Source organism: Capra hircus, chromosome 4, assembly GCF_001704415.2.
Source record: "Capra hircus breed San Clemente chromosome 4, ASM170441v1, whole genome shotgun sequence".
Lineage (NCBI taxonomy): Eukaryota > Metazoa > Chordata > Mammalia > Artiodactyla > Bovidae > Capra > Capra hircus.
In genome coordinates, this window is record NC_030811.1 from 88,203,426 (window position 1) to 88,221,374 (window position 17,949).

The window sequence follows — 17,949 nt, forward strand, 5'->3', positions numbered from 1 at the left end:
GAATAACAGGTTTAGGCTGTTCGGTTTTCTAACAGAAAGCCTGGACATTATCCCACTGATGTGCTTTTCCTGTTGCAGACACATTTTTATTTGTTTAACGGTTAAAAGGCAGTAATATTTTCTAAATTATTAAAGAATTTAAAAATATATTTTCTGTGTTAGGTAAGAAATAGTAAAACAACATTCTTTTGTTACTGGAAAGCTGGGACCCTACATCCATTCAACTTTTTCCTTTTTTTACATAATGCACTAAGTACAGAATTGGTTCTACAATTGTTATGGATCACTAAACATAAATGGTACTTGTTTTTCATTTCATGGTGGATTAAGATATAAATAAAATTTGTAAGTTACTTTTAATCACCTCACAAATAGAAATAATGAAAAGATTTTGCTGGTATTCTAACTTCTTGAATTAACACAAAGAATTTCTCTTTTGCCTCAGTATATTTATACCCCACTAATGCGGGAGACCCGGGTTCAATTCCTGGGTTGGGAAGATCCCCTGGAGAAAAGGAAATGGCAACCCACTCGAGCACTCTTGCCTGGAAAATCCCATGGACGGAGGAGGCTGATAGGCTACAGTCCATGGGGTCGCAAAGAGTCGGACACAACTGAGTGACTTCACTTCACTTCACTTCAGGGTTAATCTGCAGAGAAGGTAATGGTACCCTACTCCAGTACTCTTGCCTGGAAAATCCCATGGATGGAGGAGCCTGGTACGCTGCAGTCCATGGGGTCGCTAAGAGTCGGACACGACTGAGCGACTTCACTTTCAGTTTTCACTTTCATGCACTGGAGAAGGAAATGGCAACCCACTCGAGTGTTCTTGCCTGGAGAATCCCAGGGACAGGGGAGCCTGATGGGCTGCCGTCTATGGGGTCGCACAGAGTCGGACATGACTGAAGCGACTTAGCAGCAGCAGCAGCAGCAACAGGGTTAATCTGACATATACCAGACCCGAGAATCTTCATGTCTCAATTTTGAACACAATTTCAGGGTCTTCTGTAGCCTGAGGTTAGGTTTCCTGACAGTGACTGAAGTATTTTTCTGCCAGTCTCCATGACTGCACTGTGCTCCTTCACTGTCTCTACCTGGTTCCAGTATGTCAGCACATCACTGTCATCACAAATTCATTCTCTAAGTATGTGGGGATAAGAAAGCTCTCTCCTCTCTGGGGATAAGAAAGAGAGAGAGCTCCAAGATCATGGTGATAAGAATCTGCATAAAGGCCCACTACATGAGTTTTCATTATGTGGAGGAGTGGCCAAAGGTGAACTCCCTACTACCCAAGAACGGTCACTGGGTACTGCTCCCTTCTAATTGTAAGTTTTTTTAAAATTCTTTTAAGAGGTACTCAGCTAGAATGTTCCCAAAGAAACAGGAATTAGCAGCAAAGGATGCAATTACTTCTATTCAATCAGATGATACATAAGAGATAACATTTATAAAATATTAACTAACAAGATCTACTGGTATTTAATGACCAAATTGCCAAATACTTTGTGTAATAAAGTACTATCTAAACTCATTATCATAACTAATCATCTAACAAGTTCAAAAGTTTCAGAAAGATATAATGTACTTGTAATAAAGACAGATATAAAATGCATTTTAAAATATTTAATGGCTAGTGCTGATAATTTATCTTCAAAATAGGGTAGTAAATACTTAGCACTTTGACGATGCACTACCCTAAAGCTGTTCTATCTCAATAGACATGAAATGCTACATAATATTTTGTTCTGTTTCAGTAAGACAATTATCACTATTTTGGAATATAACAACAATAGAAGAAACTTACAGAACCAGACAATGCCCCTGAGGTAAAGTTGATCATAAATGTTGGTTCATATAAGCCAGATTTTGTACACAACCACTTCTTTAAGACTTCATAGTTATACCAGTACATTGCTACAAAAACAGAATAGAATGAACACATTTAGAAATGAAATGTGGACTTTATGGAACATATTTGAAGAATATTATATATTAAAGGAAAACAGAATTCTAGTATTGACACACCTTGTTTTCTGCTTAGGCAAATACTAGGTGAAATTTGTAAAAATAGTAACCAAATTCTCAGTAATATTCTAGGAGTCTTATAAACAAAACTATGCATCAGTAAAAAGTAGGGCTTTAATCTCAAATCCCAACAAGTACACGAGAGGAAAGGAGAGTCACATCTCATGAACACTGATATAAAACTCCAAAAGAAGAAAAACGGAAGTATTTCATGAACTGTCACACACTATGACTAAATTAGGTTATCTGACAAACACAATGATGGTAAACATAAGAAATGCTTTAGATACCGTGTATCACATTAACAGAATTGTAGAATCATCTAAAAATGATGGAAAAGCATTCAAAGGAATTTCTTAGAAACCTAGGAATAAATGGCAGCTTCTTCAACTGGATAAAGGATATTCATCACGAACTTTAAAATGAAATAGTTATAATTTACACATTATTGTCTACATAGAAAAAAGGCAGGCAGACAAATTAGAATTTATAACAGTTTTAGAAGAAGCTGAATATAAGCTAACAGACAAAAATCAACTCACAATGCAACATCCACAAACACCTGGGAAACTTTTTTTAAATAGATTTTTAAAAATAGGCACTAAAAGCTGCATATTCTTGTACATACCCAGCAAGAGACTTAAAAAATGTTTACAGCATTGTTTATTTGTTTATTCATGTATAAACAAGAGTGAAAAAAACACAGTTGCACATATAAAACAAAACAAGGAATATTTCCAAGTAAAATAAATTGTATACCTCAAAAATAGGCAAAACTGAATACCATTGTTTAGCAATAATACATATGTGGTAAAACTACTTTTTAAAATGAAATAAATGATAAAAATTTAGGTAAGAGGTTACCACTGAGGATGTGACAGTGGAGGTGGACATACGTGGTTTCATGATTTTAAAAACTGCAGTGTCCTAATTCATACACAGGGGTGGTGATGGCACAGGTGTGTGTCAGTGCACTTGGCAATTTATATCCTTACTGCTTTTTATGTGTAAAACATCAAAACAAAGAATGAAAAAGTATTGGTCTAGGAATCCATGGTGTTTCTAAAAAGCATAGCTGAACACAAAAGTTGAAGAAAAATACTAATGGAAAGAGAAAGATACAGGACTGTGAACAGGAGTCCAAGCAAAGGATTAAATCAAAGAGAGAAAGAATGTGGAATGTTAATACAACAGTTCTCAGTAATTCTTTCTTCCAGGTTTTAAATGGAAACATCAGTTTCACAAGAGAAGTACTACTGAAGTATGCACATTCTATAAGTTGTTAATTTCTTATTTCTTCATGATTTTCTCCCTCTTCATAATTCAATGATTAGCACAATCTTGAATCTGATTTATAATAGTCCCTATAAGACATTTACTCAAGTGGCAGAGAATTTTAATAACTGAATAAAGTAGGAGTCAATATAATTCACAGGTGGTCTTAAATGTTATGATATTTTGATTCGTAGTACTTTACATATCTTACTAATTATGACTTCTTTACAATAATTTTAAAGGTAGCTTGCATTACCTAAATATGAGTACTCACCAACTGATATTTAAAAAGAAAGAAAACACAAAGAGAAAAGAAAACCAGGCTTGAAACAGAAACCGTCCATTAAATACTCATCAAGATCTAAGAGAGCCACACTGAACGAGGTGTGTGTGATCACCTAAGACAGTAGCTTACATTTAGCCTTAGTGAGTCTAGAATTTCCTTCATTTAAAAGTAGTACATACAAAGCTACTTAAAATGTAGCAGATAAGTCCTACCTGAGAATGGTACATCTCTAAGAATGGTAGGAGCCCAGCCCCTCCAGAGGGAAATCCAACCATCTTCAGATACCTTCTTGCTGACAAATCGATGCAGTTCCTCATAAGAAAACTTCTTAGATTGCATCTTGGTTCTGATCAATTCCAGTGGACTTATTACAGTCACTGCGCCAACTGGTACAAAAGAAGCGAATACAACTAAAGCAAGCCATGCAGTACGAAAACATGCGCGCAGAAATGGGTATTCCATGCATCTTTATATTTTAAAATTTTATTCTGAAATATCTGCAAACTGTGTCTAGTATCTCATGATGGCAACATACTGGCTCAGATTTTTTTCCTTGATAAAGGTATTTCACATACCTTACTCTTTCAAGAGCAGGTCCACAGCCATTATACATCAACCAGGACTATTATAAACTTCATTTCCACTACACAGAGAAAAATGCCCTTCTGATTAAACTCTGAATCTCAGAGTGTATAAAGAAAATGATGAAAGACTCTGGCATTAATTAGACTCTGTGTTATTATCCTAAAATCTAGAATCTAAGGTCTACAATCTCACATCTGAGACTCTGTCCAAGAATTAACGGGATAGGCTGATCCCGTCTGGTTCTGACGGCAGTCACCACACAATGTGACCGCTCGAGCACAGGTGTCAGCATAGGAGGACAAACTATGATGCAAAATAAACCGTCACCAATACTCTGCTTGAAATTCTCCACGAATGTAAACATTTTAAAGCAAGCTTTAAGTAGAAATCAGAATGAAAATATTCTGAATTTATTACTTACGTCTGGCCATGATTCCAGCAACGATTGGTATGCGGCTTTCATTTTCTCCTAATTTAGATCTCAGAAGAGCAGTTAATTGATCATAGCAGGTAAAATAAATAACTGTGGCAGGAACTGCCATCACTCTGTTAGAAAAAACGAAAAGATTGGTATAACACTATCAAAAGGCAGAAACATATTCTTACGTTATTATGAAGCACAAGATACAGTCATAGTGCATAGGTGCTCAGTCATATCAGACTCCCTGAGACCCCATGGACTGCAGCCCGCCACGCTCCTCTGTCCATGGGATTTCCCAGGCAAGTATACCAGAGTGGGTTGACATTTCCTTCTCCAGGGGCTCTTCCTGACCCAGGTATCAAACCCACATCTCTTGTGTCTCCTACACTGGCAGGTGGGTTCTTTACCAACTGTACCACCTGGGAAGTACAAAATGAAGATCCTTCTATTTTACAGAAGCTGAAAACCACAACAAATCAGCTATGAGATCAATTTTTCTTTAAGAATTAGCAGTGTTTAACTTAGACAACAAAAAGATGTAAAGTAGGTTTCTGCTCTCCAGAGATTTGTAATGTAGTAGAGAAGGGAAGTTTAGAGCACCCAGTCAGGTCAAAAATATGAAAAGACAAATAAGTCGTCTTGACTTATTCTGTGTCTGGTCTTCATTCCCAACTACATATACTACGGTAACATGAAAATCACTAAAGTAAAAAATCTTCTAAAAATTACTTGTAAAAAAGTACAAGCACAATTATAAAATACTTTTGAACTGTGGACCATGTCATACCTGCTTATAACTGAAAATAATGTCACCAGAATTATACATACTCAAAGCAAATTCCAATGACATTCTTTCAAATGGAAATATCAACAGGGAGTTATTAATTAAACACAAAGTTGAAGGTACTATCATGTCATAAAGATTTAACGCAACAGGAAACCGGTCTCTGTTACTGGTCTAACCAAAGGACTATCACAGACCACACATGGGAACGCCTAACACTCGACAGTGAAGTGTGGTGACGAGAACTTAGGAACAGGACTGACTGCTGCTCCTGGATCTATCACCAACCTTACAACCTTAGGCACTGTTTAGAGTATGTGCTTCAAAACTGACTAATGTGCTCCATAACAACATAAATCAGAAAGAAATGAGGCAGAGAAAGGCAAGGTATTAATTGGAATTTTTACATTCAGCCTTACTAGCTTGTCATGTGAATTCACGTAATAGCTAGTTAGTACAGAATTTCATTATCTGGAAAAGAAGTATAAATAGCACAATACCTCTCATTATTTTAGTAAAATAAAAACTCAAATGAACACTAATTTCTTAATTTCTGAACATGGAAAAATAAAGTATGCTTGTGCCCCAAATCCAGTATCTTCAGGAGGGTCTATTTGTCTACTTGACCTAGGGTCATCTTCAAGGAATTTAGCCCTCGAAATACTCCTTGTAACAAGGCTTTTCTGTATGTCTAGAGCACTAAACTAGCTTGCCTGCGTTGATTTGTGCAACTGATGTGAGTTTTGGTAAACATCTGCTTCTTTTGGGGGGGCTGGAGTTTCAGTAACCACAGCCAGTCATGAACACAGCATGCTATATCATCAGCCCCCAGTGCAAACCCTAGACTCAGATTCAAGTGCCGGTAAGGCTGAAGCCCTGCACTGGCCGCGGCGGCCTGGGGCTGGGAGAGGCAGCATGCGCCCTGTGTGTCACAAGTGGGGTCTTGGCAGGAATCCGCCTGGCCAGCTCCTGTTGGGCCTCTCCCCTCACTGATTCCACCTCACGCCTCTCCCCTCAGATTCCAGTTCACGCCTCTCCACTCACTGATTCCGCTTCATGCCTTTTGCGGTAATAAACCACAGACATTAGTATACATCCTGTGAGTGCTTCTAGCAAATCATTAAATGTGGGGTACTTGTGAGAGTCACAAAACAATGCTCTAGAAAATGAAAAGTTCTGATATTAAAAATGTATGATGTTGTCCCATCATACTGATAAGGCAAAACAAAACCAGCACCATCACTAAGTAAGAAAAATACTAAATTTCAACTTACAACGTAGGAGGAAGGCCGCTCCATAGGGATTTAATGCCCTCATTTCGAATGATTTTCAAAAAAGCATCCTAAAATTGTAATAGAAAAAAAGTGGTCAAAATAAACAAAAAAGCTTATAATGATAATTGGTATTTGATTCTTTTAAGCATTTATTTCTAAAATAAAAGCTTCCCTGATTTATATACGCCCATTCTTTAAAAAGGAAAAAAAAAGAATTTTTCTCAACTTCCAGACACAAATAAAGCATTTCTAAATGACAGTTCCTGCTTACAAAATAAACCTATATTACTCAGCTTGGGATTGTTCTACTTAGGGCTGAGAAGCAATGTGTTTCAAAGATTATTATAAAAAGGAAGTGGAGGGATGGCAGAAAGTTAGAATAACTCTCCTCTCCAATTATGAAATCTGAGAGAACATTATTTAAACCCAGTATTTGAAACCTCTCAGGAAGAACAAAAAGCAAGTAGAAGCTAGAGGGAAGCTTACTGTTAAAGTCAAAGTGCCATGAATGAGGTTTGCACATTTACAGCTTTTTGCCGATGGGAGCTGCAAGGAACAGTACATTTACTTGCTTGAGATGGCAAACAGCAGAGTTCAGGCTCGTGGACTAATCAGAAAGTTAGAAGGGAAATCCTAGGAAAAGAGGCTACAGAGGACATGATGTTGTTGCCGTTTTAGTTGCTCAGTCATGTCTGACTCTGTGACCCCATGGACTGTAGCCCTCCAGGCTCCTCTGTCCATGGAATTCTCCAGGCAAGAACACTGGAGTGGGTTGCCATTTTCTTCTCCAGAGAGAGGACCTAAGCCCTTGAATTTAGAGACAAAGTCAGCCCCAAGATGTGGCTCACCACTCAATTGTGCAGCCCCAGGAGAAGACAACAAAAACAAACCCCGTGGATGGCAGACGGGGTGGGAATTTCAGCTGCAGCCTCCCACAGTGGTGCCTGAGTGCGAAGTCTGAATCTGGCCAAAGTTAACTGCCTTTTAGAGCAGAACGGACTCTTGGGAAGAATATAAAAGAACCCAGAGTCTTTACAAGGCATTCTTCATAATGCTCACTATCCAATCAAAATTCATTAGACATAAAAAGAAACAAACGAAGAAGTAGTCATCAGAAATCAGCACAGACATGATTAACATGATGCTATCTGCAGACAAGAACTCCAAAACACCTATTATAAACATGTGCGAGGGTTACAAAGATGATGGGTCCATAGTACATGGACAAATTTGGAATTCAACAAGGAAATAATTACTGTTAAAACTGACAAGTGAAAATTCTGAACCTGAAATGAAAAATTAACTAAGTGGGCTTAACAGCAGAAAGGAGACATCAAGGAGTCACTGAAGACAAATCTAAAATTAAATCGGAAGAAGGAAGAGAAAACGAATGAAGAAAAATGGGAACTTCTCCGTGGTCCAGTGGTTAAGACTTTATGCTGTCAATGCTGAGGGTCCAGTTCAATCCCTGGTCAGGGACTGTGATCCAGCAACCCATGTGGCATGGCCAAATTAAAAAAAAAAACACAAAACTTTGGAAAAATGATCAGAGACTCAGAGATCTGAGCGTACAAAAATGATCAGAGGCTCAGAGACCTGAGGGGAAATATCAAGCACTACAGCACTAGTTTATGTGGAGTCATAGACAAAAGGAAAGAAAACAGAATAGGAAATTACCTGATGCAATGATAAGCAAAAACCTCCCTGAATTAGTGAAACGTATCAATTGACAGGGTCCCAAAATATCCAAAAAAAAAAAAAAAAGAAAAAAGTGAATAAAAAAAACAAAAAACAGTAAAGGAAAATGACAAAATACATATAGGGAATCCAGTTCAGTCGCTCAGTCGTGTCCGACTCTTTGTGACCCCATGAATCACAGCACGCCAGGCCTCCTGTCCATCACCAACTCCCAGAGTTCACCCAAACTCATGTCCATCACGTCGGTGATGCCATCCAGTCATCTCATCCTCTGTCGTCCCCTTCTCCTGACCCCAATTCTTCCCAGCATCAGGGTCTTTCCCAATGAGTCAGCTCTTCACATGAGGCAGCCAAAGTACTGGAGTTTCAGCTTCAGCATCAGTCCTTCCAATGAACACCCAGGACTGATCTTCCTTGAAGTCCTTCTTGAAGGAACCCTCAAGAGTCTTCTCCAACACCACAGTTCAAAAGCATCAATTCTTTGGCGCTCAGCTTCCTTCACAGTCCAACTCTCACATCCATACATGACTACTGGAAAAACCATAGCCTTGACTAGACAGACCTTTGTTAGCAAAGTAATACCTCTGCTTTTCAATATGCTATCTAGGATGGTCATAACTTTCCTTCCAAGGAGTAAGCATCTTTTAATTTCATGGCTGCAATCACCATCCACAGTGATTTTGGAGCCCCCAAAAATAATGTCTGACATTCTTTCCACTGTTTCCCCATCTATCTGCCATGAAGTGATGGGAACAGATGCTATGATCTTAGTTTTCTGAATGTTGAGCTTTAAGCCAACTTTTTCACTCTCCTCTTTCACTTTCATCAAAAGGCTTTTTAGTTCCTCTTCACTTTCTGCCATAAGGGTAGTGTCATCTGCATATCTGAGGTTATTGGTATTTCTCCTGGCAATCTTGATTCCAGCTTGTGCTTCTTTCAGCCCAGCGTTTCTCATGATGTACTCTGCACAGAAGTTAAATAAGCAGGGTGACAATATACAGCCTTGACGGACTCCTTTTCCTATTTGGAACAAATCTGTTGTTCCATGTCTAGTTCTAACTGTTGCTTCTTGACCTGCATATAGGTTTCTCAAGAGGCAGGTCAAGGTGGTCTGGTATTCCCCTCTCTTTCAGAATTTTCCACAGTTTATTGTAATCCACACAGTCAAAGGCTTTGGCATACTCAGTAAAGCAGAAATAGACGTTTTTCTGGAACTCTCTTGCTTTTTTGATGATTCAGCAGATGTTGGCAATTTGATCTCTGGTTCCTCTGCCTTTTCTAAAACCAGCTTGAACATCTGGAAGTTCACGGTTCATGTACTGCTGAAGCCTGGCTTGCAGAATTTTGAGCATTACTTTACTAGCATGTGAGATGAGTACAACTGTGTGGTAGTTTGAGCATTCTTTGGCATTGCTTTTCTTTGGGATTGGAATGAAAACTGATCTTTTCCAGTCCTGTGGCCACTGCTGAGTTTTCCAAATTTGCTGGCATATTGAGTATAGCACTTTCACAACATCATCTTTCAAGATTTGAAATAGCTCAACTGGAATTCCATCACCTCCACTAGCTTTGTTCATAGCGATGCTTCCTCAGGCCCACTTGACTTCACATTCCAGGATGTCTGGCTCTAGGTGAGTGGCAGAGATTTTAAAATTATCAGACTGGGGATTTTCAGTAACAGTGACGAATATCAGTAGTATCAGAGGACTAGTAGTGGAGACCCGACAGTAATAAGGCCGCTTCACCAGAGGCAACAGAAATCACCAGGGGAGTCAGAAATTCCACTCCCACTGTCTTAGTCTGTTAAGGCTGCTGTAACAGAACATGACAGAGTGGGTAGCTTAGGAACATCATTAATTTATTTCTCAGTTCTCAAAGCCAGAAGTCCAAGATCCAGGTTCTACTAAGGTCAAATGAGGGCCCTGTTCTGGATTTCACACTTCTCATTGTGTCATCACAAGGCAGAGGGGCGAGGAAGCTCTGCAGTCTCTCTTCTAAGGGCGTTAATCTCATGCATGAGGTCTCTGCCCTCATGACCTAATCAACTCCCAAAGGCTCCACGTCCTAAAACGACTGCATCAGGCATTAGGATTTCAACAATGAATTCTGGAGGGAACACAAACACTCAGACCACATCGTCCCACAGTGAAAGCCCCCGACTCCCACTCTGTGTGTCAGTGGAGGCTGACATGGAAGGAAGACGGACTTCCAGCTCTACCAGCCTAATAACAAGGTGGCGCCCTCTTCCTCTGAGCCGACAGTGTCAAAAGGGCCAACTGGCATATTTAAATGAGATTCAGAGCCTCATAATACTCAAAATTTCCTGGTTCCAATTTTTTTTTTAAAAAAATCACTTGTCATTTTAAGAAGCAGGAAGAGGAAATTCCCTGGTGGTCCAGTGGTTAGAAACTGGCACTCTCATTGCCAGGGTGCCAGGTTCGATCCCCGGTTGGGGAACTAAGATCCTGCAAACCACTGGGTGCAGACAATAAATAAATAAACAAGAAGGAAGATGTCAAACTGAATGAAAGGAGACAATAAACAGACACCAAAAGTAAGACTGACAGGATTATCTGACAAAGGTTCTAGAGCAATCAATACAGAAATCACTGACTGATCACTTACAAGATGTCTGAAACAAATGAAACATTAGAACAGCTCAGCAAAGGAATATATACACAAAAACCTATATATCAAAATGGAATTTCACAACTGATACCACGGAAATACAAAGGATCATAACAGATTAATGACTATATGCCAGTAAAATGGATGACCAGGGAAAAAATGGAAAAATTCCTAAACCAGAAAGAAATATAAAATATGAATAAATGAATTACCAGAAATGAAATTAAATCAGTAATTTAACAACTTCCAATAGACAAAAGTCCATGACCAGATGGCTTCACAGGTGAATTCTAACAAATACTTGGAGAAGAGTTAATGCCCATCCTTCTGAAACTATTCCAAAAAACTGTACAGGAAGAAAAACTTCCAAACTCATTCTATGAGGCCAGCATCACCCTGATACCAAAAGCAGGCAAAGATGTCACACACAAAAAGAAAGTGGCAGGCCAGCATCACTGATGACACATATGCAAAAATCCTCAACAAAATCTTAGCAAACCAAATTTAATAATAAGATAAACAATGATCAAAGGGGTCACACACCAGGATCAAGTGAGATTTATCCCAGGGATGAAAGAACAATTCAGTATCAATAAATCAATCAATGGCACACCATATTAACAGACTGAAGAATTAAACCATACGATGAGGACTTCCCTGGTGGCTCAGTGGTAAAAAATCTGCCTGCCAATGCGGGAAAACACGAGTGTGATCCCTGATCAGGAAGCTCCCACATGCCAAGGTCTATTAAGCCTGTGCTCTAGAGCCCAAGAGCCACCACTACTGACCCATGAGCCACAACTCCTGAAGCCTGTGCCACCTAGAGCCTGTGCTCCACAAGAGCAGCCCCCGAAATGAGAAGCCCGCACACCACCAACTACAGAGTAGCCACCACTCCCTGCAACTAGATGGAAAACAAAAGAGCCTGCATAGCAACGAAGACCCAAGTTTACAAATAAATAAATACATAAAATAAAATAATTCAGCTAAAAATAAATGCATATGATCATCTCAATAGGTGCAGAAAAAGCTTTTTACACAATTCAACATTCTTTCATGATAAAAACCCTCAACAAAGTGGGTGTATGGTTACAGAGGGAACATACCTCAACACACTGTAAGCCATAGACAACAAGCCCACAGCTAACATCACAGTCAACAGTGCAAAGTTGAAAGCATCTCTGCTAAGATCAGGAACAAGACAAGGATACACCTACTCGCATCATTCAACATGGTTTATTCAACATAGTTTTCAAAGTCCTAGCCACAGAAGAGAAGAAAAAAATACAAGAAATCCAAATTGGAAAGGAGGAAGTAAAACTGTCACCATTTACAGATGACATGATATTAAACGCAGTAAATCCTGAAGATGCCAGCAGAAAACTACTAGAGCTCCTCATGAGTTCAATAAAGTTGCAAGATGCTAAATTAATATACAGAAATCCACTGCATTTCTAAACACTAAAAACTATCAACAAGGAAAACTACAGAAATTATCCCATTCACAATCATATCAGAAGGAATGAAATACCTAGGAATAAATCTAACTAAACAAGGTGGTAAAATATTAATACTGAATTATTATAAGTTATAATTATAATAATACTGAATTATTATAATCAGAAAATTATAAGACTAGAAATTGAGGGTTACTCAAACAGATGTTTTTTGATTGGAAGAATAATGTTAAAATGACTATACTACACAAGGCAATCTATAGATTCAATACAATTCCTATCAAAATGACAATGGCATTTTTTACTGAACTAGAACAAATATATTCTAAAATTTGTATGGAAACACAAAAGATCCTGCATTGCCAAAACAATCTTGAGAAAGAAAAACAAAACTAGAGGTTATCATTATCGCTGATTCCAAACCACATTATAAAACTGCAGGCATCAAAACAGACCTCTAAGGTGGCAGAGTTGAAGGACATGCACTCATCTTCTGCGAGAACTCCAAAATTCCAACTAGCTGCTGAGCAACCACTGAAAGGAGAATATTGGATCCCACCAAAAAATGATACCCCACATCCAAGGGTAAAGGAGAAGCCCCAACCAGATGGTGAAGTGAAGTCGCTTAGTCGTGTCCAACTCTTTGCAACGCCATGGACACTAGGCTCCTCCGTCCATGGGATTTTCTAGGCAAGAGTACTGGAGTGGGTTGCCATTTCCTTTTCCAGGGATCAAACCCAGGTCTCCCACATTGTAGACAGACGCTTTCCGTCTGAGCCACCACTTGATCTTAGCCAGATGGGAGGAGGGGAGAAATCACATTTAGAATCAATCCCTATACTCACCAGAGACTCTCGGAGGGCTCAAACAAAACCTTGTGTACATCAGGACCCAGAGACCCCACAGGAGACTGAGCCACGCCTGCCTTTGAGTGTTTGAGTGTCTCCTGCAGAGGCATGGGTCAACAGTGGCCTATTGGGGGAACAGGGGCTCTGGCTGCAGCAGACCTGGGAGGCACAGCATGTGGCCTAAGGCCTCTTGGAGGAGGCTGCCATTAGCCCAATGATACAGCCACTGAGCAGATGACCCACAAACTGGAGAACAGTTATAGCAAAGAAGTTCTCGCACTGTTGCAAAAGTTCTAAGGCCCAAAGCAGATTTCTCAACCTGGAGATCCAGCAAAGGGACTGAGAATCCCCAGGGAACTTGACTTTGAAGGCCAGTGGGATTTGATTACAGAACTTCCACAGGACTGGGGACCAGACTCTTGGAGGGTACAACAAAAACTTGTGCACACCAGGACCCAGGAGAAAGGAGCAATAACCCCATAAGAGAGTGAGCCAAACTTGCCTAGGAGCATCCCAGAGTGTCCAGCAGAGGCATGGATCAACAATGACCTGCTGTGGGGTCATGGCACTGAAAGGGAGGGAACACAGTCCCACCCATCAGCAGAAAATTGGATTAAAGATTTGCTGACCCACCCATCACAGCAAGATCCAGATTCACCCACAGCCAGTCCTTCCCATCAGAAACCTTCCACAAGCTTCTTACCTTTAACCATCAGAGGGCAGACAGACTGAAAACCACAATCACAGAACACTAACCAAACTGATCACATGGATCACAGCCTTCTCTAACTCAATGATACTATGAGCCATGCCATGTAAGACCACCCAAGACGGACGGGTCATGGTGGAGAGTTCTGGCAAAACATGGTCCACTGGGGAAGAGAATGGCAAACCACTTAAATATTCTTGCCTTCAGAACCCCATGAACAGCATGAAAAGGCAAAAAGATATGACACTGAAAGATGAACTCCCCAGGTTGGTAGGTGCCCAGTTGTGACTGAAGAAGAGTGGGGAAATAGCTCCAGAAAGAACGAAGAGGCAGAGGCAGAGCAAAAACAATGCCCAGTTGCGGATGTGACTGGTGATGGAGGTGAAGTCTGATGCTGTAAAGAACAATACTGCATAGGAACCTGAAGGGTTAGGTCCATGAATCAAGGTAAATTGGAAGTGGTCAAACAGAAGATGGCAAGAGTGAACACTGACATGTTAGGAATCAGTGAACTAAAATGGACTGGAATAGACAAATTTAATTCAGATGACCATTATACCTACTGCTGTGGGCAAGAATCCCTTAGAAGAAATGGAATAGCCCTCACACTCAAAAAAACACTCTGAAATGAAGTACTTGGGTGCAATCTCAAAAACGACAGATTGATCTCGTTTTGTTTCCAAGGCAAAGCATTCAATATCACAGTGATCCAAGTCTATACCCCAACGACCAATGCCAAAGAAGCTGAGGTTAAATAGTTCTGTGAACACCCACAAGGCCTTCTAGAACTAACACCAAAAAAAGATGTCCTTTTCATCAAAGGGGACTGGAATGAAAAAGTAGTTAGTTAAGAGGTACCTGGGGTAACAGCCAAGTTTGGCCTTGGAGTACAAAATGAAGCAGGGCAAAGGCTAACAGAGTTTTGCCAAGAGAACACACTGGTCATAGCAAACACTCACTTCCAACAACATAAGAGACTACTCTACACATGGACATCACCAGATGGTCATTACCGAAATCAGATTGATTATATTCTTTGCTGCCAAAGATGGAGAAGCTCTATACAGTCAGCAAAAACAAGACTGGGAGCTGATTGTGGCTCAGATCATGAATACCTTATTGCAAAAGACAGACTTAAATTGAAGAAAGCCGGGGAAACCACTAGACTATTCAGAAATGACATAAATCAAATTCATTATGATTATACAGTAGAAGTGACAGATAAATTCAAGGGATTAGATCTGATAAGAGTACCTGAAGAACTATGGATGGAGGTTGTAACACTGTATAGGAGGTGGTAAGCAAAATCATCCCCAAGAAAAAGAATGCAAAAGGCAAAATGGTTGTCTGAGGAGGCCTTACCAATAGCTGAGAAAAGAACAGAAGCTAAAGGCAAAGGAGAAAAGGAAAGATATACCCATGTGAATGCAGAGTTCCAAAGAGCAAGGAGAGATAAAAGAGCCTTCCTAAGTGATCAGTGCAAAGAAATAGAGGAAAACAATAGAATGGGAAAGACTAGAGATCCCTTCCAAGAAAATTAGAAATATCAAGGAAATATTTCATGCAAAGATGGGCACAATAAAGGACCAAAACAGTATGGACCTAAAAGAAGCAGAAGAGATTAAGAAGAGGTGGAAAGAATACACAGAAGAACTATACAAAAAAGATTTTAATAACCCAGATAACCACGACAGTGTGATCACTCACCTAGAGCCAGACATCCTGGAATGTGAAATCAAGTGGGCCTTAGGAAGCATTGCTATGAACAAAGCTAGTGGAGGTGATGGAATTCCAGTTGAGCTATTTCAAATCCTAAAAGATGATGCTATGAAAGTGCTGCACTCAATATGCCAGCAAATTTGGAAAACAAAGCAGTGGCCACAGGACTGGAAAAGTCAGTTTTCATTCCAATCCCAAAGAAAGGCAATGCCAAAGAATGCTCAAACTACCACACAATTGCACTCATCTCACATGCTAGTAAAGTAATGCTCAAAATTCTCCAAGCCAGGCTTCAGCAATATGTGAACCGTGAACTTCTAGATGTTCAAGCTGGTTTTAGAAAAGGAAGAGGAAGCAGAGATCAAATTGCCAACAACTACTGGCAAGTGTTAAAAAAAGCAAGAGAAATTCCAGAAAAACATCTACTTCTGCTTCAGTGACTACGCTAAACCCTTTGACTGTGTTCACTTCAGTTCAGTCGCTCAGTCACGTCTCACTCTTTGCAGCCCCACGGACCGCAGCACGCCAGGCCTCCCTGTCCATCACCAACTCCCAGAGTTTACTCAAACCCACGTCCATTGAGTCAGTGATGCCATCCAATCATCTCATCCACTGACTGTGTAGATCACAACAAACTCTGGAAAATTCTTAAAGAGATGGGAATACCAGACCACCTCAACTGCCTCCTGAGAAATCTGTATGCAGGTCAAGAAGCAACAGTTAGAATTGGACATGGAACAATGGACTTGTTCAAAATTGGGAAAGGAGTACATTAAGTCTGCATATCATCACCCTGCTTATTTAACTTATATTCAGAGTACATCATGAGCAATGCCAGGCTGGATGAAGCACAACCCGGAATCAAGATTGCCAGGAGAAATATCCGTAACTTCAGAAATGTGGATGACACTATCCTTGTGGCAGAAAGCAAAGAGGAACTAAAGAGCCACTAAAGTGAAAGAGGAGAGTGAAAAAGTTGGCTTAAAACTCAACTTTCAAAAGACTAAGATCATGGCATCTGGTCCCATCACTTCATAGCAAACAGATGGGGCAACAGTGGAAACAGTGAGACTTTAGTTTCTTGGGTTCCAAAACCGCTGCAGATGGTAACTGCAGCCATGAAATGAAAAGATGCTCCTTGGAAGAAAAGTCATGACCAATCTAGATAGCATATTAAAAAGCAGAGACATTACTTTGCCAACCAATGTCCATATAGTCAAAGCTATGGTTTTTCAGTAGTTGTCTATGGATGTGATAACTGGATCATAAAGAAAGCTGAGTGCCGAAGAATTGATGCTTTTGAACTGTGGTGTTGGAGAAGACTCTTGAGAGTCTCTTGGACTGCAAGGAGGTCAATCCAGTCCATCCTAAAGGAAATCAATCCTGAATATTCACTGGAAGGACTGAAGCTGAAGCTCCAACACTTTGACCACCTGATGCAAAGAACTGACTCACTGGAACAGACCCTGACTCTGGGAAAGATTGAAGGCAGAAGGAGAAGGGGACAAGAGAGGATGAGATGGTTGGATGGCATCACCGACTCAATGGATATGAATTTGAGCAAGCTCCCGGAGATGGTGAAGGACAAGGAAGCCTGGTGTGCTGCAGTCCAGGGGGTTGAAAAGAGTCAGATACAACTGAGCGACTGAACATCAACAACAAATGTGTACAATGGATAGCTAGCAGGAACCTGCTATAAACCACAGGAAGCTGAGCTCTGTGATGACCTAAATGGGTGGGAAAGAGGTGAGGAGGAGGGAAGCCCAGGAGGGTTAGGATATAGGTACACATATAGCTGATTCACTTTATTGTACAGAAGAAACTACACAACATTGTAAAGCAATTATAATCCAATACTTTGGCCATGTGATGCAAAGAACTGGCTCATTGGAAAAGACTGATGGTGGGAAAGATTGAAAGCCAGAGGAGAAGGGGATTACAGAGGATGAGATGGCTGAATGGCATCACCAACTCGATGGACTTAAGTTTGAGCAAGCTCCAGGAGTAGGTGATGGACAGGGAAGCCTGGCATGCTGCAGTCCGTGGGGTGGCAAAGAGCTGGACACGACTGAGAGACTGAACTGACTAACTGAATCACAACAATATGGTACTGGCAGGAAACAGACACAGATCAACAGAACAGAACAGAGAGCTCAGAAATGAACCCACAACTATATAAGCAATTAATCTATGATAAAAGGGGCAAGAATACACTGTGTGGGCAAGACTGCCCCTTCAAT

The 17,949-nt window shown here is 40.2% G+C and overlaps 1 protein-coding gene across 3 annotated transcripts in view; it reads right to left on the reverse strand.

Moving 5' to 3' along the window:
• Positions 1-17,949, reverse strand: part of LOC102176015 (solute carrier family 25 member 40) — an 81,433-nt gene that overhangs the window by 13,507 nt on the left and 49,977 nt on the right. For all 3 annotated transcript variants that reach the window (XM_018047306.1, XM_005679058.3, XM_018047307.1), the window contains exons 6-9: positions 6,651-6,718; positions 4,593-4,717; positions 3,799-3,972; positions 1,805-1,914 (exon numbers count right to left, since the gene is read on the reverse strand). In XM_018047306.1, coding sequence (XP_017902795.1) covers positions 1,805-1,914; positions 3,799-3,972; positions 4,593-4,717; positions 6,651-6,718 — 477 coding nt within the window. The remainder of the gene's footprint in view (positions 1-1,804; positions 1,915-3,798; positions 3,973-4,592; positions 4,718-6,650; positions 6,719-17,949) is intronic.